Here is an 18,214-nt window from a genome sequence, read left to right as displayed (position 1 = left end):
TTCCTCCAAGGCTTCAGGCAGTCATTACAGTCTGAGGGCTCTAACCTTGTTGGTCAGAATGAATGTAAACACATTAGCAGCTGTCCCTGTTGTGTTTTCTAGCTCTGGAGGCTTTGTATACATTCACTATGGTCCATAGGTTCACTGTGGCTCGTACATTGACTGTGGCTCATACGTTCAATGTATCATACATTCACTCAGTCATACATTCACTCAGTCATACATTCACTCAGTCATATATTCACTCAGTCATACATTCACTCAGTCATACATTCACTCAGTCATACATTCACTCAGTCATATATTCACTCAGTCATACATTCACTCAGTCATACATTCACTCAGTCATATATTCACTCAGTCATACATTCACTCAGTCATATATTCACTCAGTCATACATTCACTCAGTCATATATTCACTCAGTCATACATTCACTCAGTCATACATTCACTCAGTCATATATTCACTCAGTCATACATTCACTCAGTCATATATTCACTCAGTCATACATTCACTCAGTCATATATTCACTCAGTCATACATTCACTCAGTCATATATTCACTCAGTCATACATTCACTCAGTCATATATTCACTCAGTCATACATTCACTCTGGCATACATTTACTGTGGCTCATACATCAAATAAAATTAAATAAAATGTTATTGGTCATATACACATATTTAGCAGATGTTATTGTGGGTGTAGTGAAATGCTTGTGTTCCTAGCTCTAACAATGCAGTAGTATCTAACAATTCACAACAATATACACTAATCTAAAAGTAAATGAATGGAATTAAGAAATATATAAAATATTAGGACGAGCAATGTCAGAGTGGCATTGACTAAAATACAGTAGAATAGAATACAGTATATACATATGAGATGAGGAAGGCAGTATGTAAACATTCACTCTGTCATATATTTTCTATGGCTCATTCATTCATTCTGGCATACATTAACTCTGTCATACATTAACTCTATCATACATTCACTGTGGCTCATAAATTCACTGTGGCTCATACATTCACGGTGGCATACGTTCAATCTGTAATACATTCACTCTGTCATACATCACTCTGTCATATATTCACTCAGTCATACGTTAACTGTGTCATACATTCACTCTGTCATGCATTCACTGTGGCTCATACATTCTCCTATGAGGTCATCTGGCTCATGGTCACAACAGTCTGATCAGTGAGGTGAATGTACTCTATAGGGTGTTAAAAGCTTTCTCAGTGGGCGCTCGGCTCGGCTCGGCTCCGCTACTCTCCGCTCTCCCAACCAAGTCCAGGGGGATTGGACTGTGACCGACTTTAAAAGGAATTTGATGTCGGAACCTGAAGTGTGTGACACCTCCTTTGGTTAGGGATGTAGCTCTCTTAACCTCCATCCAATCATCAGAAATGTCAGAAACCATCTTAGTGATGAAGCTGAAACAACTTTTGAAGTTCCTGAAAGGAGAATATTGCCAGAGAAGAAGAGTCTTAGTACTGTGAGGGTAGTAACACATTCACCAACGGTGGCTGTTAGGGTTAGGGTTAGGGTTAGGGTTAGGGTTAGGATACCAGACATACCGATCTGAGTAGTAGGTTCTTCCCCCTGAAAGACAGGGACCCTGGAAAGGGACAGGGTCCATTGAGATTTGGTCAAAAGTAGTGCATTATATAGGGAATAGTGTGCCATTTTTGGATGCACACATAGTACTGTATGTTCTGGAGAAAGACACATGCTTGTTTAAGCTTCTCTTCTGGATTCTGTAAATCCTCTGAAGGTCAATAGATCCAACATGGCTTAACAGTGAATCACAGACTAAAGGCCTTTGCAGACGGTACAATTTTAGCCATTTTATACCACGATTTTGCAGTCCCAGACGACACTTCCATGTCGTAGGCAAAATCTTAGCTCGTAAAAACGATTGTCAGATGTCTTGGCTCGTTCAGTGTGACAAGGTCTAGGTTCTAGGTTCTAGGTTATGTACCGCTACGCGCAGTCGTAGGCTCTGACAAAGTTCTGGCACTATTTAGTAGTGTGTAACGAGCTGATTCTGGTGACTGACCAATAGGAACACGGCACTGAGTACAGACAAATTAATATAATAGGTTTGATTTAAACGCTGTTCAAGAAAAAAGATTTCCCTAATAATCTTGTACATACATCTGAAATTAGGCTACCTGATGGGATTTTGATAAATGCACAAAATCGGCAATCAAAAAATACGCATTACCACAGCGGCCATGTTTTTTTGGGGAAGCCTATTTGATTCAGCACTTACGGGAAAAGATTGCAGCCAGAGTGCAGTTCAACTGCAGAACACTGCATTTATGCTGCAATTACTGCGTCCAAAACACCACATTCGACTGCAGTTAATTTGACTGCAGTTTCAAAAACAGCTAACTTTTTTTGTACGGGTGCTATTTTAAGATGCTTATTTTCTGTTTTTCCAAACTCACTTCATTTATCATTTTAAAAGGCTAATTGATCATTAGAAAACCCTTTTGCAATTATGTTAGCACAGCTGAAAACTGTTGTGCTGATTGAAGAAGCAATAAAACTGGCCCTCTTGAGACTAGTTGAGTATCTGGAGCATGAGCAATTGTAGGTTCGATTATAAGCTCAAAATGGCCAGAAACAAATAACTTTATTCTGAAACTCATCAGTCTATTCTTGTTCTGAGGCTATTCCATGCGAGAAATTGGCAAGAAACTGAAGATCTCGTACAACGCTGTGTACTACTCCCTTCACAGAACAGTGCAAACGGGCTCTAACCAGAATAGAAAGAGGAGTGGGAGGCCCCGGTGCACAACTGAGCAAGAGGACAAACACATTAGAGTGTCTAGTTTGAGAAACAGACGCCTCACAGGTCCTCAACTGGCAGCTTCATTAAATAGTACCCGCAAAACACCAGTCTTGAACAGTGAAGAGGCAACTCCGGGATGCTGACCTTCTAGACAGAGTTGCAAAGAAAAAGCCATATCTCAGACTGGCCAATAAAAATAAAATTATGATGTTTTACCAATTATTCTTAATACCAATTTCTAATATACTCTCCTTATCACTCTATCGAATCAGTATTTACATTTACATTTTAGTCATTTAGCAGACGCTCTTATCCAGAGCGACTTACAGGAGCAATTAGGGTTAAGTGCCTTGCTCAAGGGCACATTAACGTCATTTAGCAGACGCTCTTAGCCAGAGCGACTCACAAATTGGTGCGTTCACCCTATAGCCAGTGGGATAACCACTTTACAATTTGGGGGGGGGAGGTAATGGGGAGGTTATTCTGAAACGAGAGACCGTAATGGGGAGGCAAGGAGACCGTAATGGGGAGGCAAGGAGACCGTAATGGGGAGGCAAGGAGACCGTAATGGGGAGGTTATTCTGAAACGAGAGACCGTAATGGGGAGGCAAGGAGCCAGTAGCCTTCCCATTGTCATCCTCAGCTCCCTCATCTCTTGGTCATCGGTTTCCTCGTGGTACAGTGGTGCAGTGGTTTAGATGATACCAGGTCGAGCTCCCCTCTATCCTTACAGCCGTCGGTGCAGCCTGGGTGACGATGTATGGTCTCTTTGGTTCGGGACCTTCTTCCGTCATTAGGGTCTCGGATCAGGAAGAGTCCCTCTCAATTCACCAACATCGATCTGCAGAAAGTGTCCTTCTGGCAGCATACCAATAGGGAAGCTGAGAGTCACTACTGCAAAGACACACAGACACATACAGACACAAAAGAAAATAACGCTACCCAATGGCGAGGCCATCTTCCTCTTCTGGGGTTGGACCTCTCCTACAGTGAGATACATGGATCTAGGTATCTCTCTCGCACACATCGACAACAGCCACCCTCGAAGCACCGTTACCCATCGCTCCACAAAAGCCACGTCCCTTGCAGCTACTTCAAGGTCTCAGAGCGAGTGACGTCACCGATTGAAATGCTACTAGCGCACACCGCTAACTAGCTAGCCATTTCACACCGGTAACACTCACCCACCTTTGACTTCCTCCTTTTCCGCAGCAACCAGTGATCCCACTACACCAAACTTAACCCATTATGTCCCTTACAGCTCGCTGGAAACTCTCCTATTCTTACTTGCAGACAAAAAATTTAACCCATTCTCAAACAGCGTTCTGCATTTACCTCTATCGTAGGGTTAAAAACTAACTAAAAACCAACTTTCACAATCCTAGATTGCTGTTGTATCTTCATGATTTGGTTCAGTGTCTCTGTTAGGATGCAATATAAATTATTTATGTTGGCTTTCTCAGCAAAAGGTTTATATATCCCTAAGTGAATGGTATTTCTCTCCTAATATATCTTCATACTCTGCTTCTTTTCAACAATGTGTTTTTATCCCTGGTGTTTTTAATACTGTTTTTATTCTCTTTGTCCCCTTGCTTCACTTCCCATTGAGATTATATTACTATTATACTCCCATTAAGACTCACTTTCCTTCAGCATTATATTCTTATTTTTATTTTTCCCTTCTTTATCTCAAACCTATAAAACCACTTTCCTCTCCTTAGATATTTTCCCAACGATTTATTCAGCTTCGGGTCACTAGACCTCACCCTATTTTATCAAATATTCCTACGTTCTATTTTGTATTTCTGCCTACTTGCCTCCCCATTACGGTCTCCTTGCCTCCCCATTACGGTCTCCTTGCCTCCCCATTACGGTCTCCTTGCCTCCCCATTACGGTCTGTCGTTTCTGAATAACCTCCCCATTACGGTCTCCTTGCCTCCCCATTACGGTCTCCTTGCCTCCCCATTACGGTCTCTCGTTTCAGAATAACCTCCCCATTATGGTCTCCTTGCCTCCCCATTACGGTCTCCTTGCCTCCCCATTACGGTCTCTCGTTTCAGAATAACCTCCCCATTACGGTCTCCTTGCCTCCCCATTACGGTCTCCTTGCCTCCCCATTACGGTCTCCTTGCCTCCCCATTACGGTCTCCTTGCCTCCCCATTACGGTCTCTCGTTTCAGAATAACCTCCCCATTACGGTCTCCTTGCCTCCCCATTACGGTCTCTCGTTTCAGAATAACCTCCCCATTACGGTCTCCTTGCCTCCCCATTACGGACTCCTTGCCTCCCCATTACGGACTCCTTGCCTCCCCATTACGGTCTCTCGTTTCAGAATAACCTCCCCATTACGGTCTCCTTGCCTCCCCATTACGGTCTCCTTGCCTCCCCATTACGGTCTCCTTGCCTCCCCATTACGGTCTCTCGTTTCAGAATAACCTCCCCATTACGGAGCAGGAGGGGAGGACCGAGCCGGCCGGAAGGACAGGGGACATAGAGAGTCAAAGGATGCAGAAAGAGAGGAGAGGAGGGTTGAGGAGGCAGAATCAGGAGATTGGAGGGAGAAGGATTGAGCAGAGGGAAGAGATGATAGGATGGAAGAGGAGAGAGTAGCGGGAGAGAGAGAGCGAAGGTTGCGACGGCGCATTACCATCTGAGTAGGGGCAGAGTGAGTAGTGTTGGAGGAGAGCGAGAGAGAAAAGGATACAAAGTAGTGGTCAGAGACATGGAGGGGAGTTGCAGTGAGATTAGTAGAAGAACAGCATCTAGTAAAGATGAGGTCAAGCGTATTGCCTGCCTTGTGAGTAGGGGGGGACGGTGAGAGGGTGAGGTCAAAAGAGGAGAGGAGTGGAAAGAAGGAGGCAGAGAGAAATGAGTCAAAGGTAGACGTAGGGAGGTTGAAGTCACCCAGAACTGAGGGGTGAGCCATCCTCAGGAAAGGAACTTATCAAGGCGTCGAGCTCATTGATGAACTCTCCAAGGGAACCTGGAGGGCGATAAATGACAAGGATGTTAAGCTTGAATGGGCTAGTGACTGTGACAGCATGGAATTCAAATGAGGAGATAGACAGATGGGTCAGGGGAAAAAGAGAGAATGTCCACTTGGGAGAGATGAGGATTCCTGTGCCACCACCCCGCTGACCAGATGCTCTCGGGATATGCGAGAACACATGGTCAGACGAGGAGAGAGCAGTAGGAGTAGCAGTGTTTTCAGTGGTAATCCATGTTTCCGTCAGCGCCAAGAAGTCAAGGGACTGGAGGGTAGCATAGGCTGAGATGAACTCTGCCTTGTTGGCCGCAGAACGGCAGTTCCAGAGGCTGCCGGAGACCTGGAACTCCACGTGGGTGGTGCGTGCAGGGACCACCAGGTTAGAGAGGCAGCAGCCACGTGGTGTGAGGCGTTTGTATAGCCTGTGCGGAGAGGAGAGAACAGGGATAGACAGAGGCATAGTTGACAGGCTACAGAAAATGGCTACAATAATGCAAAGGAGATCGGATTGAAATGAACTAAACATCTGGGAAAGCGAGAGAGCGGGGCCTCCCTCACTTACATTTCACTGAAACACTCAAATATAACTCTCCCAACTTCCACCTCAGAAACTATAATTGTTGTAAACTACAGCGGTTCAATGTTTTCTAGGAATAGACTAACTTAGTTTATTCAGCTAGCTAACTTGGTACAGTATTCTTCCGTGAAAACCGTCCAGGGCACCTAGTCGTATGACGCCACAGCCAACTAGCATGCCGGACTCCAACAACACGGTTTAGCACCAATACTCGGCCACAACAAACCACCAGTGTGTCAACACGCCAAGCAGATCATTTGTGTCCGTGTCTAACGTTGTGGGTTAGTCCCGACAGCTTGAACGAGTCCGTCGTGAACTTATTCAGCCAGCTAGTTAGCTAGAATAGTTAGCATACTAGCTAGCCATTGCTTTCTGCCAACGAAGAAACCCCTCCTCCCACGGCACGAACACACAGAGAGAGCCAAGCTAACGTTAACTAGTCACCCATGTCCCGAATTCCCTTGAACGACTCTGGTTACCAGTATGTAAAAACAAAACACAAATGTAGGTTATAACTTACCCCTAGCAGCTACTGTTAGCTAGCCAAGTGCAAAGCTAGCCACTGAATTGACTCAGCCAGTTCGCCAGTTCGCGTCTGTTCGCTAGGTCGTTCCAGCTATTGTTTAGTAGCTATCCAGGTAGCAACAAGCTAGCTACATTTCAAGCACAGTAGCCACTTACTACCTAACGTTAACGCTCCAGACAATGAGGTTAGAAAAACAGCTGAATGGTAGGCATTATTGTATGTAATTGTATGTAATTATTGTCTTAATGGTGACTGTTTTTCCAGATACCGGTCTACTAAGCTGGCCATCCATTGCCTTTATTAGTTCATGCAATATTAGTAATCAAATACTTGAATCAAATCCCCAACTTGATCTTTATTAAAATGTAATTTTCCTATTTTATCATTGGTGCCATGATTCAACATGCTCATTGTATCTGCTCTCTCTCCTGGCCGTTTTGAGTAATTCACAAAGGAGTAATTATCCCTTCACGAAGGTACTCTAACTCTCAGAGGACTGAACATAGGCCTCAAACCCATTCTTCATGATGTTTATAAACACCACAGGACTCAAACCATAATGACTACAACCTTTGACAAATGTTGTTGAGGACTTGAACCTCTTAACAAATCTAACACTTTATGATGATTCTAACACACCGCAGGACTCAAACCTCACATCCTCTATCTTTATAATATTGTCTTGTTGAGGACTTGAACCTCTTAACAACTTTATAATAATTTTTCTCATTAAAGGACTCAAACCTCTGTCTTTATAATGTCGTACACATTAAAAGTCCCTACGCCCAATCTTGTTAAACCCACTCTCCTTCTCCTCTGTTTATTTTTTACTCATTACTCTGAAAAAAAACCTGTTTAGAATCATAGCACCATGTCATTGTCTATTTTGATATTTCTCCCTACATCTGTTTACATACTTGAAAACCACTCATCTATTCCCCCCCAAAAAATATTGAATTTTAAACGTTCGTTACAGCTCAGCTTTACCACAGATAAGCAGAATTTGACATAATTTAAAAAATGAAAGTCTGCTTACCTGTTAGTTCGGCTGTAAACTGCATCCTGTTCGTTTAGATGCCAATCTGTTATGACGAGTTTCTCTGGTATCAAGTAATTCATGATGCAAGAAGATATTTAACACTTAGATGGAGAGTTGATGCAAATGATTTAATAGATACGGTACCGGGTTCGCATTGTCAGTGTAGCTGTAGGTGGGTGTGGTGGTGGAATCAGGCGCAGGACGCACAAAGTAAGTCCAACAGACTTTAGTAGTTTAGCAACAAAACACAGCACGAAAACAAATGCCCTGAGGCGAGAAACTCCGCACGCAGGCGAAATAAAGCGGGCGCACAAAATACGTGCGACAAAATACTCCAAACACAGAATGGAGAGCAGCTCAACCGAGCCAACTGCAAATACATAAGCTATACGCAAGACAGTGAAAACAATCACACACAACACTAGACAAACACAACGAGAACTTATAGGACACTAATTACACTAAACGATAACAGGTGTCACAACAAACAGACAAAAGCAAACGAACATAGAAACATGCAACGGTGGCAGCTAGTATTCCGGAGACGACGAACGCCGAAGCCTGCCCGAGCAAGGGAGAGAGGCAGCCTCGGCCGAAACCGTGACACGCATAACAAACAGCACGTGCTTCGCCTCTTGTCATCTGAACACTGGACAAAGGACATCTCTCAGTTTATATACTTCATGTTACATGTTTCTTCAACAACATCTGGTAACCATCAGTGGGCACTCCCCTCTCTGATGTTATTATCACTCTGTCCATCAACTCCTGGCTAAACACTGTCCATCAACTCCTGGCTAAACACTGTCCATCAACTCCTGGCTAAACACTGTCCATCAACTCCTGGCTAAACACTGTCCATCAACTCCTGGCTAAACACTCTGTCCGTCAACTCCTGGCTAAACACTGTCCATCAACTCCTGGCTAAACACTGTCCATCAACTCCTGGCTTAACACTGTCCATCAACTCCTGGCTTAACACTCTGTCACCTACAAAGCACATGCCTGCAATCCTTGGATCCTAGCGCAGCAAGAGATCATGTATGATGGAATAATGAATAATCCAAAGTGAATTATAAAACATGTCATTAACAATTGTTTATTGTGTGTGTTTCTCAGGGGAACTTCTTCTGGCAGGTGAAAATTGGCTACACTGTTGGACACAGCATCTCCCTGATCTCCCTCATCACATCGATAGTCATACTGAGTATCTTCAGGTAACTACATACTATAGGCATACTGAGTATCTTCAGGTGGAGGATCGAGCATGCCCCCATTCTCATCAACAGGGCTGTAGTGGAGCAGGTTGAGAGCTTCAAGTTCTTTGTGTCCACATCACCAACAAACTAACATGGTCCAAGCACACCAAGACAGTCATGAAGAGGGCACGACAAAACCTATTCCCCCTCAGGAGACTGAAAAGATTTGGCATGGGTCCTCAGATCCTCAAAAGGTTCTTCAGCTGCACCATTGAGATCATTCTGACTGGTTGCATCACTGCCTGGTATTGCAACTGCTCGGCCTCCGACCGCAAGGCACTACAGAGGGTAGTGCGTACGTCCCAGTACATCACTGTGGCCAAGCTTCCTGCCATCCAGGACCTCTATACCAGGCGGTGTCAGAGGAAGGCCCTAAAAATTGTCAAAGACTCCAGCCACCATAGTCATAGACTGTTCTCTCTGCTACCGCACGGCAAGCAGTACCGGAACGCCAAATAACTCTACCTACATGTACATATTATCTCAATTACCTCGACTAACCTGTGCCTCCGCACATTGACTCTGTACCGGTACCCTCTGTATATAGCCTCGCTAGTGTTATTTTACTGCTGCTCTATAATAATTTGTTACTTTTGTTTCTTATAATTTTTTTAATTCATGTTTTTGGGGTAATGTTGATGGTATTCTTTCTTAAAACTGCATTGTTGGTTAAGGGTTTGTCAGTAAGCATTTCACTGTAAGGTCTACACCAGTTGTATTCGGAGCATGTGACAAATAAAATTAGATTTGATTTGATTTGGTTACTACCTACCATAGTCATACTGAGTATTTTCAGGTAACTACCTACTATAGTCATACTGAGTATCTTCAGGTTATTACCTACTATAGTCTTACTGAGTAAATTCAGGTGGTAACTACATACTGTAGTCTTACTGAGTATCTTCATGTGGTAACTAACTACCTACTATAGTAATAATATAATAATAATAATATGCCATTTAGCAGACGCTTTTATCCAAAGCGACTTACAGTCATGCGTGCATACATTTTTGTGTATGGGTGGTCCCGGGGATCGAACCCACTACCTTGGCGTTACAAGCGCCGTGCTCTACCAGCTGAGCTACAGAGGACCACACTAAATATTCTCAGGTGCCTGACATCCATGGAAATGGAGAGGGGCTGAGTGGGGATACCCAGCTCTGACACCAGGGTAGCGTCCATGAAACTCATCAGCCCCAGAGTCAATGAGAACCTGGAGAGATTTGGCCTGGCTGCCCCACAGCAGGATGGCATGGAGAGGGGTACGAGGAAGGGGATATGGGAAATTAATGACCGGTAGTCCCGCAATACAGACAACTCTTGGTGTTAAGTCTGTGTAAATGTTCAGCTGGAGATAACCTAGCTCTGCCGAGTTGCATCGGCTCCGGAAGAGGCAAGTCGGCAGACCTCGGAGACCCTCCGGGGAACTCGGGTAACCTTGGATTCTCTCGGGAATTTAGACGCTGGGGACTTCCGTGATTCCTCGGAGGTGAGGTGGGATCCTTGGTCGAGCGAGTGGAACCGGAATCAGACCTCATCTCCCTCCTACGTTCCCGTAGATGGTGATGAGCGAGTCGAGATCCATAGGCAGCTCCCGGGCTGCGAACTCGTCTTTAAACTTCCTCCAATAATCCATGAAGGAACGTGTCGAAACAGGGATTCCAGGTTCCAGGCACTCTCGGCAGCCAACGTGCGGAAATCAACCGCATAGTCTGCCACACTGCGGGAGTCTTGACGAAGCTCTCTCCTGGACAACGGAGAATTGAAAACCTTTTTCACCTCAGCCACGAGCTCCTCCAGACTGAAGCACACGGCAGATTGTTGTTCCCACACCTCCGTAGCCCAGGAAGAGCTCTCCCGGACATCAGTGTTAGGAGGTAAGCCGGGTTCTCGGGAAGCCGGGGTGGGCTAGAGAGACGCGCTGCTGTCAGCGGGGTTACTGAGGGGCTGGGAGGTTACTGTCGTGGCCGGCTGCCTAACAGACAATCCGCAGAATTGCTCCAGCAATGTATTTTAGGCACGGTCACAGCGTTCTGCCAAGGCCTGGAATCCTTCCATAAGACCTCGAAGTAACTCCTTGTGTCTCTCAATAATGGCTCCTTGGGAGGAGACGGCGTTCCGGAGCTGGTCCGAATCTGCTGGGTTAGTCATGGCCAGTTCGTACTAACACGACTCAGGATATGACCAAGATACAGACACAGGAGACGGAAGGTTCAATATACAGAGTAGTTTATTAAACCACAGGAGGCAGGCAAAGGGCAGGTCGAGGACAGGCAGTGGTTTGTAACCAGGTCCGAGTCTGAATGCAAACCAAGATGGCAGACTGAACACAGCAGTGTAGATCACCTCAAGATAAAAACATAATATTCAATATCGTTAAGTTAGACTAAATATTAGCACTTCACAAACTGGTGGGTAATAACCTTCAATCTGGATAATAGAAAACAAATCATAAGGCTAGAGAAATGTATCGACAAATATTATGGAAACAAGCAACACCCAAACATGACGGAGTGTAAAAAAGGAGAACCAATCCTCAAAAGAAAACGCGACTCTTCGACGAACACAGACGATTTAAGCTTTTCACCACCGGGAATTGGAAGAGTGGAAACCGATCTGTTAAAATCAATAAATGACAAACTGGGCTTGAACTAGTCAGTAAAGATATAAAGGAGATGAAGGAGCCTCGAGATGAGAGACGATTAAGATGCCATAATGGAGAAAGAAAGAAACAAAACAAACTAAAAGGGACAATAAGACGGAAACGGACGTTAAGGAACTTCAGAAGGAGAACATCTTCCTGAGAGATGCCTTACTTGACATACAGACTAGATCTATGAGTGAAAATGTACCTTACTGGTATTCAGGAAAGCAAAGGAGAAGTACCGGAAAGAGTAGTCAAGGAATTATTTCTGACAGCGCTTCAATAAAATCCAACTCGAACGTGTTCACCGTTTCGGATAAAGAGGACAGAGATATGAGCGCCCAATCGTTGCCAAAGCTGCATTCTTTAAGGATAAAGTAATGGTTAAAAGCCTGGGTAAAAGACTTGTTGGCACGAAATTAGGCATGAATGATCAGTTCCCAAGGGAGATTGCAGAACGGCGTAAAGTTCTGCACCCAATCTTCAAGAAGACGTGTAGCTCTCGTAGTCGATAAACTGTATATTGACAAATGTTCAGAGACACAAAGACTACTCCGTGGCTATTCTAAAAACCCACAAAGTTCTCAGATGAGTCGAATAATGGTACACCAAATACTAGCCATGTTAGGGGTTGTGGTAATAATAATAAAAGAATAGATAGAAATGTAATGAAACAACTACACTATACCATTCTAGATAGGGAATGTGGTAAAATAATTCTTTAACTTTCCATTTATAGTATTTTAGAAATGAATAAGACTGCATTAGAAGAAAGGATGACTAGCAAAATAATACATCTTCAAATATAGCGAATTGGAACACAATAGTACTCAATCAACATTTACATTTACGTCATTTAGCAGACGCTCTTAACCACTAAGCTACCTGCCGCAAGAGAGAGCTTTAAATTTTGTGCAGATGAGGGATATACATTTTAAAATAAATTATACATCTAATTTATTTGTTTATTGTCCTATGATGATGGAACGGTCCCCAACCCTATACCCTAGACAGCCTCCTGAGCGACCCGTACACTAAGGAGAAGTCCTTATCTGTTTAATGGGCTGTAGTAACCTATCCAAATCAGAAAGATGAATGCGGTCAGAGACCCACTAAAGCAGCACCGCCCCCTCAAGATGCTGAGCCTGCCTGGCAGGGTTGGTCCTACAAAGCCAGAGCCCCCTGATGGGAGAGCATAATATACAAGGACATTCTCAAAGCTGCTAATGAGAACCTTTACGACCTTGTACCTAGCCGGTGGGGATTCCGGTGGGGTACGCCCACCCAGGGAGTGGCAGTGCTGGCAACACTGGCTGCAGTAACCCATGGGGAGGGGGTCACACTCGGACAATCAGAGAGGGGGTTTATCGGTAGTAGGACCAGGCCTAGTAATAACTTATTATTATCTATCTGTAGTAGGACCAGGCCTTGTAATAACGTATTATTATCTATATGTAGTAGGACCAGGCCTAGTAATAACGTATTATTATCTATCTGTAGTAGGACCAGGCCTAGTAATAACGTATTATTATCTATCTGTAGTAGGACCAGGCCTTGTAATAACGTATTATTATCTATCTGTAGTAGGACCAGGCCTAGTAATAACTTATTATTATCTATCTGTAGTAGGACCAGGCCTTGTAATAACGTATTATTATCTATCTGTAGTAGGACCAGGCCTTGTAATAACTTATTATTATCTATCTGTAGTAGGACCAGGCCTTGTAATAACGTATTATTATCTATCTGTAGTAGGACCAGGCCTAGTAATAACGTATTATTATCTATCTGTAGTAGGACCAGGCCTAGTAATAACATATTATTATCTATCTGTAGTAGGACCAGGCCTTGTAATAACTTATTATTATCTATCTGTAGTAGGACCAGGCCTTGTAACAATGTGTTATTATCTATCTGTAGTAGGACCAGGCCTTGTAATAACGTATTATTATCTATCTGTAGTAGGACCAGGCCTTGTAATAACTTATTATTATCTATCTGTAGTAGGACCAGGCCTTGTAATAACTTATTATTATCTATCTGTATTAGGACCAGGCCTTGTAATAACGTATTATTATCTATCTGTAGTAGGACCAGGCCTAGTAATAACGTATTATTATCTATCTGTAGTAGGACCAGGCCTTGTAATAACTTATTATTATCTATCTGTAGTAGGACCAGGCCTTGTAATAACTTATTATTATCTATCTGTAGTAGGACCAGGCCTTGTAATAACTTATTATTATCTATCTGTAGTAGGACCAGGCCTTGTAATAACGTATTATTATCTATCTGTAGTAGGACCAGGCCTTGTAATAACATATTATTATCTATCTGTAGTAGGACCAGGCCTTGTAATAACGTATTATTATCTATCTGTAGTAGGACCAGGCCTTGTAATAACTTATTATTATCTATCTGTAGTAGGACCAGGCCTTGTAATAACGTATTATTATCTATCTGTAGTAGGACCAGGCCTAGTAATAACTTATTATTATCTATCTGTAGTAGGACCAGGCCTAGTAATAACGTATTATTATCTATCTGTAGTAGGACCAGGCCTTGTAATAACGTATTATTATCTATCTGTAGTAGGACCAGGCCTTGTAATAACTTATTATTATCTATCTGTAGTAGGACCAGGCCTTGTAATAACTTATTATTATCAATCTGTAGTAGGACCAGGCCTTGTAATAACTTATTATTATCTATCTGTAGTAGGACCAGGCCTTGTAATAACTTATTATTATCTATCTGTAGTAGGACCAGGCCTTGTAATAACTTATTATTATCTATCTGTAGTAGGACCAGGCCTTTTAATAACATATTATTATCTATCTGTAGTAGGACCAGGCCTAGTAATAACTTATTATTATCTATCTGTAGTAGGACCAGGCCTTGTAATAACGTATTATTATCTATCTGTAGTAGGACCAGGCCTTGTAATAACGTATTATTATCTATCTGTAGTAGGACCAGGCCTAGTAATAACTTATTATTATCTATCTGTAGTAGGACCAGGCCTAGTAATAACATATTATTATCTATCTGTAGTAGGACCAGGCCTTGTAATAACTTATTATTATCTATCTGTAGTAGGACCAGGCCTAGTAATAACGTATTATTATCTATCTGTAGTAGGACCAGGCCTTGTAATAACTTATTATTATCTATCTGTAGTAGGACCAGGCCTTGTAATAACTTATTATTATCTATCTGTAGTAGGACCAGGCCTAGTAATAACGTATTATTATCTATCTGTAGTAGTACCAGGCCTTGTAATAACTTATTATTATCTATCTGTAGTAGGACCAGGCCTTGTAATAACGTATTATTATCTATCTGTAGTAGGACCAGGCCTTGTAATAACTTATTATTATATATCTGTAGTAGGACCAGGCCTTGTAATAACTTATTATTATCTATCTGTAGTAGGACCAGGCCTTGTAATAACGTATTATTATCTATCTGTAGTAGGACCAGGCCTTGTAATAACTTATTATTATCTATCTGTAGTAGGACCAGGCCTTGTAATAACGTATTATTATCTATCTGTAGTAGGACCAGGCCTTGTAATAACGTATTATTATCTATCTGTAGTAGGACCAGGCCTTGTAATAACTTATTATTATCTATCTGTAGTAGGACCAGGCCTTGTAATAACGTATTATTATCTATCTGTAGTAGGACCAGGCCTTGTAACAACGTATTATTATCTATCTGTAGTAGGACCAGGCCTTGTAATAACGTATTATTATCTATCTGTAGTAGGACCAGGCCTTGTAATAACTTATTATTATCTATCTGTAGTAGGACCAGGCCTTGTAATAACGTATTATTATCTATCTGTAGTAGGACCAGGCCTTGTAATAACTTATTATTATCTATCTGTAGTAGGACCAGGCCTTGTAATAACTTATTATTATCTATCTGTAGTAGGACCAGGCCTTGTAATAACGTATTATTATCTATCTGTAGTAGGACCAGGCCTTGTAATAACGTGTTATTATCTATCTGTAGTAGGACCAGGCCTAGTAATAACGTATTATTATCTATCTGTAGTAGGACCAGGCCTAGTAATAACTTATTATTATCTATCTGTAGTAGGACCAGGCCTAGTAATAACGTATTATTATCTATCTGTAGTAGGACCAGGCCTTGTAATAACGTATTATTATCTATCTGTAGTAGGACCAGGCCTTGTAATAACGTATTATTATCTATCTGTAGTAGGACCAGGCCTTGTAATAACGTATTATTATCTATCTGTAGTAGGACCAGGCCTTGTAATAACGTATTATTATCTATCTGTAGTAGGACCAGGCCTTGTAATAACGTACATTATTATCTATCTGTAGTAGGACCAGGCCTTGTAATAACTTATTATTATCTATCTGTAGTAGGACCAGGCCTTGTAATAACGTATTATTATCTATCTGTAGTAGGACCAGGCCTTGTAATAACGTATTATTATCTATCTGTAGTAGGACCAGGCCTAGTAATAACTTATTATTATCTATCTGTAGTAGGACCAGGCCTAGTAATAACGTATTATTATCTATCTGTAGTAGGACCAGGCCTTGTAATAACTTATTATTATCTATCTGTAGTAGGACCAGGCCTTGTAATAACGTATTATTATCTATCTGTAGTAGGACCAGGCCTTGTAATAACTTATTATTATCTATCTGTAGTAGGACCAGGCCTTGTAATAACGTATTATTATCTATCTGTAGTAGGACCAGGCCTAGTAATAACTTATTATTATCTATCTGTAGTAGGACCAGGCCTTGTAATAACTTATTATTCTGTAGTAGGACCAGGTCTAGTAATAACTTATTATTATCTATCTGTAGTAGGACCAGGCCTTGTAATAACGTATTATTATCTATCTGTAGTAGGACCAGGCCTTGTAATAACGTATTATTATCTATCTGTAGTAGGACCAGGCCTTGTAACAACGTATTATTATCTATCTGTAGTAGGACCAGGCCTTGTAATAACGTATTATTATCTATCTGTAGTAGGACCAGGCCTTGTAACAACTTATTATTATCTATCTGTAGTAGGACCAGGCCTAGTAATAACGTATTATTATCTATCTGTAGTAGGACCAGGCCTTGTAATAACGTATTATTATCTATCTGTAGTAGGACCAGGCCTTGTAATAACTTATTATTATCTATCTGTAGTAGGACCAGGCCTTGTAATAACTTATTATTATCTATCTGTAGTAGGACCAGGCCTTGTAATAACGTATTATTATCTATCTGTAGTAGGACCAGGCCTTGTAATAACGTATTATTATCTATCTGTAGTAGGACCAGGCCTTGTAATAACTTATTATTATCTATCTGTAGTAGGACCAGGCCTAGTAATAACTTATTATTATCTATCTGTAGTAGGACCAGGCCTTGTAATAACTTATTATTATGTAGTAGGACCAGGCCTTGTAATAACGTATTATTATCTATCTGTAGTAGGACCAGGCCTTGTAATAACGTATTATTATCTATCTGTAGTAGGACCAGGCCTTGTAATAACGTATTATTATCTATCTGTAGTAGGACCAGGCCTTGTAATAACGTATTATTATCTATCTGTAGTAGGACCAGGCCTTGTAACAACGTATTATTATCTATCTGTAGTAGGACCAGGCCTTGTAATAACTTATTATTATCTATCTGTAGTAGGACCAGGCCTTGTAATAACTTATTATTATCTATCTGTAGTAGGACCAGGCCTTGTAATAACGTATTATTATCTATCTGTAGTAGGACCAGGCCTTGTAATAACGTATTATTATCTATCTGTAGTAGGACCAGGCCTTGTAATAACTTATTATTATCTATCTGTAGTAGGACCAGGCCTTGTAATAACGTATTATTATCTATCTGTAGTAGGACCAGGCCTTGTAATAACGTATTATTATCTATCTGTAGTAGGACCAGGCCTTGTAATAACTTATTATTATCTATCTGTAGTAGGACCAGGCCTTGTAATAACTTATTATTATCTATCTGTAGTAGGACCAGGCCTTGTAATAACTTATTATTATCTATCTGTAGTAGGACCAGGCCCTTGTAATAACGTATTATTCTTCTAGTTGGACCAGGCCTTTGTAATAACTTATTATTATCTATCTGTAGTAGGACCAGGCCTTGTAATAACGTATTATTATCTATCTGTAGTAGGACCAGGCCTTGTAATAACGTATTATTATCTATCTGTAGTAGGACCAGGCCTTGTAATAACGTATTATTATCTATCTGTAGTAGGACCAGGCCTTGTAATAACTTATTATTATCTATCTGTAGTAGGACCAGGCCTTGTAATAACTTATTATTCTCTGTAGTAGGACCAGGCCTTGTAATAAC

At 41.7% G+C, this 18,214-nt stretch overlaps 1 protein-coding gene across 1 annotated transcript in view; it reads left to right on the top strand.

Moving 5' to 3' along the window:
* Positions 1 to 18,214, top strand: part of vipr1b (vasoactive intestinal peptide receptor 1b) — a 295,279-nt gene that overhangs the window by 144,192 nt on the left and 132,873 nt on the right. Inside the window, exon 4 of the mRNA XM_045221440.1 lies at positions 9,054 to 9,151. Within this exon, the coding sequence (XP_045077375.1) occupies positions 9,054 to 9,151 (98 nt within the window). The remainder of the gene's footprint in view (positions 1 to 9,053; positions 9,152 to 18,214) is intronic.

The sequence above is a fragment of the Coregonus clupeaformis genome, chromosome 7 (assembly GCF_020615455.1).
Source record: "Coregonus clupeaformis isolate EN_2021a chromosome 7, ASM2061545v1, whole genome shotgun sequence".
Classification (NCBI taxonomy): domain Eukaryota; kingdom Metazoa; phylum Chordata; class Actinopteri; order Salmoniformes; family Salmonidae; genus Coregonus; species Coregonus clupeaformis.
This window is presented reverse-complemented; position numbering and strand designations above follow the sequence as displayed.